This window comes from Pyrus communis, chromosome 14, assembly GCF_963583255.1.
Source record: "Pyrus communis chromosome 14, drPyrComm1.1, whole genome shotgun sequence".
In the NCBI taxonomy this organism is placed as follows: domain Eukaryota; kingdom Viridiplantae; phylum Streptophyta; class Magnoliopsida; order Rosales; family Rosaceae; genus Pyrus; species Pyrus communis.
The window spans coordinates 22,134,511-22,142,839 of record NC_084816.1 but is presented as its reverse complement, the minus strand read 5'-3'; the positions used below and the strand labels follow the sequence as shown (position 1 = coordinate 22,142,839).

The 8,329-nt window shown below is 36.3% G+C and overlaps 1 protein-coding gene across 2 annotated transcripts; it reads left to right on the top strand.

Annotated features, from left to right (window-relative positions):
* The first annotated feature begins 3,526 nt into the window (after window positions 1-3,526).
* On the top strand, window positions 3,527-8,329 carry LOC137716209 (zinc finger BED domain-containing protein RICESLEEPER 1-like). Of its 2 annotated transcripts, XR_011065654.1 has the most exons (6): window positions 3,527-3,692; window positions 4,863-4,932; window positions 5,290-7,284; window positions 7,385-7,466; window positions 7,562-7,680; window positions 7,977-8,329. XR_011065654.1 is itself a non-coding variant. In XM_068455622.1 (5 exons), the coding sequence occupies exons 3-4, from the start codon at window positions 5,316-5,318 to the stop codon at window positions 7,450-7,452; spliced, it is 2,037 nt and encodes a 678-aa protein (XP_068311723.1). In that variant the 5' UTR covers window positions 3,527-3,692; window positions 4,863-4,932; window positions 5,290-5,315; the 3' UTR covers window positions 7,453-7,466; window positions 7,562-7,853. The 2 variants fall into 2 exon arrangements, 1 of the variants encoding a protein (XP_068311723.1); XM_068455622.1 differs by lacking the exon at window positions 7,977-8,329 and having other exon boundaries at window positions 7,562-7,853.

Genomic DNA, 8,329 nt, shown 5'->3' with positions numbered 1-8,329 from the left:
AATGGACATCTACATGCAAATATATAAACACGAAAAAAGCCGGTTTCCAACAACCAAATTAAGTACTGTAGAGTTCAGCTTCAAATGTACTTTTGCATCTGTATTCTTTTGTCCCGTACCGGCAGCTCCACCGGCATCTGGGCTTCGTGGGGATGATCTGGCCCCTTGTACACCCTTGGGTGGTTGAAAAGCGCTCTCCCAAGCTGCACGAGAGAGTTTGTTTTAGAAGAAAATATTCAAGACAGATGATGCAGAGCAGTTGCGCAGTGAAAATAATAGTAAAGCCAAGCACAACAGTCATGGTGAGAGATTCACTTCCATATACTTTTTCTTCTCAATTTTTGTGTGTGGTTGTGAGAAAATGTTTTGATGTTTGTCAAGACAAAATATTAACAAACAACAGGGGGATGCTAGACAAAGTATACAAAAATAGAAACGTAAAGATAACTCAAAATGGTGGAAAAGGAGTGAAGGGATATTTGGAGAACAGTCAAAGGCCATGCAGCAACCGACACATCAACATACTTCCTTTCCTCTAGCAAACAGAAGGGATACATTGAAAGAAATGGGAAGTGGAGTCCGAAATACAACCTAAAATAACCTGAATCTCAATAACATGACAAATAAAAACATCGGCCATTTTCACCCAAAGAATAACAACTAGCAGAGAAGAAAACAAGGAACAATAAAGGAAAAGGCGGTTCTCACAAGAAAGCTATTTTTTAGCCTAGTTAACTTATATAAAAACCTACATCATAATAGAGTTTTAAAAAATTATTATACTAAATCTCATCTGTGGTTGAGTTCTTATATCAGTTTTATCATCACTTTGTACAGTTGAAGCTATACAAGTAGACTCACTTGGGAATAGTGTACTGGGAAACATTGATGGTACCCCATTTTTGTGGATTTTGTACCCATTTCGCTCCTAAACAATATCAGTATCAGTAACCAAAGCCATTTCTCAGAAGTCGCATCAAATAATCTCACTTGGAATCTACTAGAGGCTTAAAACAAAAACCAGGTATTTCGGATCTGATGTATTTTAATCTTCCGACACGCATGGAGCACCTCCAAAACAATTACCAAGCCCAAGTCTAAACAAAATGGTGAAGGAACCAAACAATTCCATATATACAGGGATAAACTAGCAGAATAAACTGAGACAAAGACTAATCAACTTCAATGTACATGGGCACATGGAAGAAAGCATACAGATGCACGCAAATACGATTTTAAACAAGAACTGAAAAAAATCTCAGCACTAGGAATATTCCCCATTGGTTCAAACAAGTTACCTATATCTAAATGGATGGCACAATAATCTAAACACTATTATAATTATGACATAATAATCCAACATTGAAGATGCTTACCTGATTCCGACAATTATACAACTAACCACCCAATGAACATAAACTAAGTCGATCATGTGGGGACGTACCACATGGTATATCCATGTTCTCAATATTTACCAAGCCAATATGAGAATTATATCCATCATATATTTTTAATGATCTCAAGTCAGGACTAGACAGTGATCTAGAAGTATTTAAGTATATATTGTTATTGCCCTCAAAGAAAAGCACATATCAACATCAATAACTTCTAGGAGAGGTATTTAAACAACAGTTAATAAAAATGTATGTTCTAATATCCATGTTTGAAGAAATCAGTAAAAGTTTCTTACATACAAAATCTATCAAGTATTCTTTAAAAAACTAACCATTGGTCACAATTTTTCACATTGAAGATTAAATAAGTTAAAGTTATACCAAACAAGCTTACGAAAACGGAGATTACTTAGAATTTAGCATAAAGCACAAGTATTGAGCACACCCACCATTAAAATTCAGAATTTAGCATAAAGCACAAGTATTGAGCACACCCACCATTAAAATTCAAATCATTTTTACTTAGAATTTAGCATAAAGCACAAGTATTGAGCACACCCACCATTAAAATTCAGAATTTAGCATAAAGCACAAGTATTGAGCACACCCACCATTAAAATTCAAATCATTTTTCTGCCTTTGCTTTCTGGGTCCACATTTCTAACTCAAAAATTTCAGAAACAAAATTGAAAAAGTACTTTCCTGTGCTACATTTTATCAAAAACCAAACAGAACCCAATATGCATATGCATATACATATATACGTATATATATATATATGTATATATATGTGTGTGTATATATATTTTATGTACGTATGTATGTATGCATGTAAGGAGAGAGAAAGAGACAAAAGGATGGCAGTGTAAGAAAAACCGTTAAGAGGAGGAAACCTTTTCTCATGAATTGAGTCAACATGTATCTTTACGCGTAATTAATCTTAAGTGCTAAGGGTAATGAAGTCGAACGGAATATATACGTGGTTCAGCAAAAGAAAGGGAAAATAAACCATGCATATGCACATGTCATGGTGACTTATAGCATAATTCAAAGCCGGAAAATGAAAGAATGAATGGCCGTTCTAGAAATGGTTTCGACTCTTTGAATAATCAACCAGAGTAAAAGATCAAGATGTGCATGGTGGACCACTAAGTTCGACATTAGAGCATCTCCAAAGAAGATGTTAAAAGATAAATGTTAAATGTTAATTTGATGGCTGATGTGATAATGTCAGATTTTCTCTTTTTTCCAACCGATATTTTTCTTTGTTATAAATGATATTTGTATGACCCATTTAAAAAAAAATCAATTAAAATACATTTTTCAAGATTTATAATTGGTGCATTAATATGACCCACATAATAAAATAATTAAACAAAAAATTGACATCGTCATTTCTCATATGTCAAAGTTGACATATGAAAACTCATATGTCAATCCACATAGGATTGACATATCGGTTAGAGCTCAATTCTATCTTCAAATTTGATTACATTGAATGTCACCTAGGATTTGACATCTCTTTTGAAGATGGTCTTAACAATCTCTTATTCGACTGTTAAATGACCAGTGCATTAAATAAAAGAGAATATGAAATGCAATAGTATCACTCTTAATTTTACGGGATGCCTATCAACAAATGAGGGTTGGTACATAAAATTCTTCAAACCTAATTACCTTATGAAACATTTTAGAGAAAAGAATTTATACGCTCATTGAAAGCATGTGTCGTTCTTGATCGCTAAATAAACATAAAACAAATATTACGTACAATAAATGCACGCAAGTTTTTCTCATTTTTGAAATTAAACATTAGACTAAATTATATTTTATTTGGCTGGGAATATTTATATGATATGAGTCCATTGTTATCTTAGCATTCTCTGTTAATGGTATAAATATGTGTAAACTTTTATTCACGTGGTAATATTGTGTCATTGCCGAATGATTGAACCCCACACCTAACCCCGCCTAACCTGAAACCAAACGGACCCAAACTGGGTCAGCTCAAATGAACATGGTCCGCACCTTCTTTCGTCAATTGGTATCGGTTCGACTAAAAGCATACAATTAATCCGTTGACCCATTTACCCGATATAGTGGGTATTACTCTATCGGATCCAACCCATTTTATCTCACACCCGCATCCGGATTAAGACTCTCTCTCTCTCTCTCCTCACTCTCTCTCTCTCTCTCTCTCTCTCTCTCTCTCATCAGGGTCACCCGCAATCCAGCCCCGATTCGCCGGACCACCGATCGGATTCCCTGAGATTATACAAGATCATTTCAACAATTGCGGTAAGACCCATTTCGAATTTTGTCAAATTTTGTACTTTTTTATTCCCCTCACTCTGTTAGGTTGGAAATTTTAGAAGTTTATTTGGTGGTTTTGGTGTGACCCAGATCTTAAATGCATATGGTTGTTCTGTTGCTTAGGGATTTGAAGATGAAATGTTGAAACTTTAGAGTTAAAATTTTGTATTTTGGACGTAATTTTATTTGAAATTAAATTTTGTTTAAGTTGGTTTTTGGGTTTTGTTGAAATTCAAGTCCTGTGGTTGTGTATATGTCATGATATTGTATGATCAAAAGGAGCAGGATTTGACACTAGTTTTATCACTTAAATTGTGATATGGGTTCCAACAAAAATAAATTGCGATATGGGTCAATGGTACCTTAACAAATGACTCCAAATGTTGACTCCCGGTCCCATTTGATATAATTATTTATTTATTTTTGGGTTGAAAAAATTCACCTTTGAAGTACCCTGTTGACTTGTCAAGTTGTCATGACATGTTCTTCGTTTATTTTTCGGGTTATCTCGGTGGCTTCGTGCACATTTTTCTTGAGTTTGAGATACACAGTTTGCATTCGGACAGTTTTTGTTGATCTGAATTGTTGTCACATGTTCTAAAGTTTGCTGTTTTTGCTGTCTGTATTAAGACTTAGTGACCTGCAGCCCTCTTGATATGCGTAACAGGCTTAGTGAGAGGTTCAACGCTGGATGTTTCAGCTATTAACTTATGATCGTAAATTCCCTAAATTCATGTTGAGTCATATTTAAATCTTGTATGCAGTGCTATTCAATGGATAATTATGTTTGAAGATTCAATTTTGGAATTGATCTTCAAGTTGCGACGCTTCATGGGTTTGGTTGACATAATTTACTTCAGCTGCATTATTCACTCGTTTTAAGGTTGAATTTTTGGCCATTGTGTACGCTGTGTTCTAGTTTGCTTCCAGGTTTGCCTCAGGAGATCTCCATAGGGAAAAATTAATTCAGTCGTTGTCTTGTGCACTAAAAATGTTATTAAAAAAAAAAAAAAAAAATCAGTTTTTCAGGATCCAATTTGTGAAATGAAAGTACACAACTACACATACGTTTTGAATCTTGTCATTCGTATCTTCTGACTGATAACGCTCTTCGTGACTTTAAACAAATGATAATGTGGTGTTTTCTTCCTGTAGTGATGCAGTGCGTATATGCTGGTGCGGGTCTGTGCATTGTTTATTTATAGTTCGGTGTTCATTGGATGATGTAAGTATTGCAAGGTTTGGGTCTGAAAATATTTGACTTCTTGTAAAGGGTGTATCCCAAGGAATTTACGTGCACCAAAATTTTATCAGTGTAATTAGTTGTAAAATCTCTATTAGTATGAGAGCTTTCGCGTATGCATGTAATTATACTAGTAAATGCACCCTCACATATATTGTCATTCACCTTTTATTGGTGTTGTGCACCATGGAATGGAATAGGATGTTAATAATCTGCTAGCATTTGGAGTATTTTTTAGTTTTTTGCGGCTTTATCAACTTTTTTATTGATGTGTGAGGTTCCGTAAATGCATTGTGTGGTTGTATCTTATTTAGTTGTTATATCTCTTATGTTTTGCAGAGTTTGGTTGACTTCATGCCTATGTGATGGAAATAATACCAGTTGAGTCTGCTAAGAAACCAAAGAGGTTGACATCTATTGTCTGGAATCATTTTGAAAGGGTTAGAAAGGCTGAAATATGTTATGCTGTTTGTGTACATTGTCACAAGAAGCTCAGTGGATCAAGTAATAGTGGGACCACCCATCTGAGAAACCATTTAATGCGATGTCTGAAACGATCGAACTTTGATGTATCACAACTACTTTCAGCGAAGAGAAGGAAAAAAGATAATATCGTTGGCGTAGATAGTATTAATGGTGATGAAGCACAGAGAAAAGATGATTATATTCAGCCAGGAATTATAAAGTTCGATCAGGATCCGAAAAAGGATGAACTAGTTACCATTGCAAGCGGAAAGTTTGATCACGACTGTAGTCGTTATCATCTTGCTCGTATGATTATATTGCATGGTTACCCGTTCACCATGGTTGATGATGTTGGATTCAAAGTTTTTGTGAAGAACCTTCAGCCATCATTTGAGGTTGTGCCAAATAATAATGTTGAACAGTTTTGTATGGAAATTTATAGGAAGGAAAAACATCAAGTGTATGAGATGCTTAACAGTTCGCACGGCAGAATTAACCTTTCTGTTGAAATGTGGTCTTCTCCAGAAAACGTTGAGTACCTGTGTTTGACGGCACACTATATTGATGAGGACTGGAAACTACAAAAGAAAATTCTGAATTTTGTCACACTTGATTCTACTCATACGGAGGACTTGCTTTCAGAAGTAGTTATCAAATGTCTGATGGACTGGGACATTGACAGTAAGTTGTTTGCCTTGACATTTGATGATTGTTCCAGCGATGATGACATTGTTCTAAGAATCAAAGACCGGATCTCCCAAAACAGGCCTCTCTTGGTCCATGGTCGGTTATTTGATATTCGCTCTGCTGCACATCTTCTAAATTCAGTTGTGCAGGATGTTTTAGAAGCAATGAGAGAGGTGATACAAAATATTCGAGGAAGTTTCAAACACGTAAGAAGTTCACAAGTGACACAAGGGAAGTTCAATGAAATTGTTCAGCAAGTTGGAATCAATAGTCAGAGGAGATTAATTCTTGATTTCCCAGTTCAATGGAAGTCAACGTATCTTATGCTTGAAACAGCCTTGGAATACAGGGGTGCATTTTCTTTCCTGCAAGAGCATGACCCTTCGTATACATCAGCTTTAACAGACACAGAATGGGAACGGACGAGGTTTGTTACAGTTTATTTGAAACTTCTTGTTGAAATCACCAATGTCTTTTGTGGCAACAAATGTCCAACTGCAAGTATATATTTTCCTGAGATTTGTGATGTTCACATCCAATTAATTGAATGGTGCAAGAGCCAAGACGAATTTCTTAGTTCTATAGCATTAAAGATGAAAGCTAAGTTTGATAAGTACTGGAGCAAGTGCAGTTTGGCTTTGGCAGTGGCAGCGATCTTGGATCCCCGATTCAAAATGAAGTTGGTGGAGTATTACTACTCCCAAATATACGGTAGTACTGCTCTGGATAGGATTAAGGAAGTTTCCGATGGCCTCAAGGAACTTTTTGATGCTTATTCAATTTGCTCAACAATGGTTGATCAAGGTTCAGCTTTGCCAGGCAGCAGCTTACCGAGTACCAGCACTGATAGTAGGGATCGATTGAAGGGATTTGACAAATTTCTCTACGAGACCTCTCAGAGCCAAAACATGATATCAGATTTGGACAAGTATCTAGAGGAACCAGTTTTTCCACGCAATTGTGATTTTAAGATATTAAATTGGTGGAAGGTCCACACACCAAGGTACCCTATTTTGTCCATGATGGCACGTGACGTTCTGGGAACTCCTATGTCAACTGTTGCACCAGAATCAGCATTCAACGCTGGCGGTAGACTGCTTGATGAATGTCGAAGCTCACTGAATCCTGACATTCGAGAGGCTTTGGTATGCACACAAGATTGGTTGCGGGTGGAATTAAAAGGCATGTGAATTACAGTTTGAGTTTTATGTTTGTCTTTCATTATCACCTATACTTGGTAGTAATCTTATTGCAATAATTATTGATAACTCTTTTCTATCAGATGACAATTCATTGCCAAGCCATTCTGCTAGACCAATCCCTTCAGCCAGACTAATTCTTGCTGAGTAGTTAATATTCCGATGGTATGTTTCTGCTACATTTCCTGCATTTCTCCATATCTATTTCACTAACAGTACTCAGCAATGTACCGACTTATGGTGTAATCTTGTGATGCAAGGTTGATGGATAAGCTATTGGCCTATCCGGTGCTGTTAAAATGATGTCAGACACACCTAAAGCTGGTCTGGGCAGTGAACCTTATCTATATTTCCATGTCAATACATCACATGAGACTCGGTAATCGCCTGTAGTTCCTTGTTAAGCTTAATTGTAAATTTTAGGATATCAACCAGATCCCGACATCTGTACGTAAATTAGAGGGACCTCCTTCGCATGTTTTAGATTGAACAGAAGCTGAAATTTACAAAATGTGGGATGCTCAATCAGTAATCTATATATTTATGTTTATGCACAAAACCTTCATCTCAAATTCTCAGTCAATATATTTTAGATTATTCTTACAGTATGAACTCCTCACCGTTACTGGAACAGTATGATCGATGATGTTATTCCCGTGGACTTTGGACTTGCAGGTATTACTTTACCGGTAGATATAGACAAGCTTTCGTCCATGTTGCTCCGCATTGGCTTCAATCCAGTAAGGAGGGTAACAATATGGTGAGGGAATCATTTGGAAAGATGACCATAGGCAATTTTTAAGCCCGTTTTGGTAAAAATACCCAACTCCAATGAAAGGTTGGGTCAAAAATGTGTGGAATCCACCAGGCCGAATGATGGCCTTCTGGCTATCGGGTTGGCTATTTCTAACTGTCCACTCAGCTGTTTGTTGGGGCCCATTTGTCACCTTCCAACGTGCTGACATCAGCAGCAATGGCTAGTTAACGTCATCTAGTTGTTGGATTTTTTTATATTTTATATATTTTTT

Excerpts from the sequence above, each read along its gene's own strand:
- LOC137716209 (XM_068455622.1), top strand. The coding sequence starts at position 5,316 with ATGGAAATAATACCAGTTGAGTCTGCTAAGAAACCAAAGAGGTTGACA. Across the intron at positions 7,285-7,384 it reads GTTGCGGGTGGAATTAAAAG|ATGACAATTCATTGCCAAGC; the intron begins GCATGTGAATTA and ends CTTTTCTATCAG.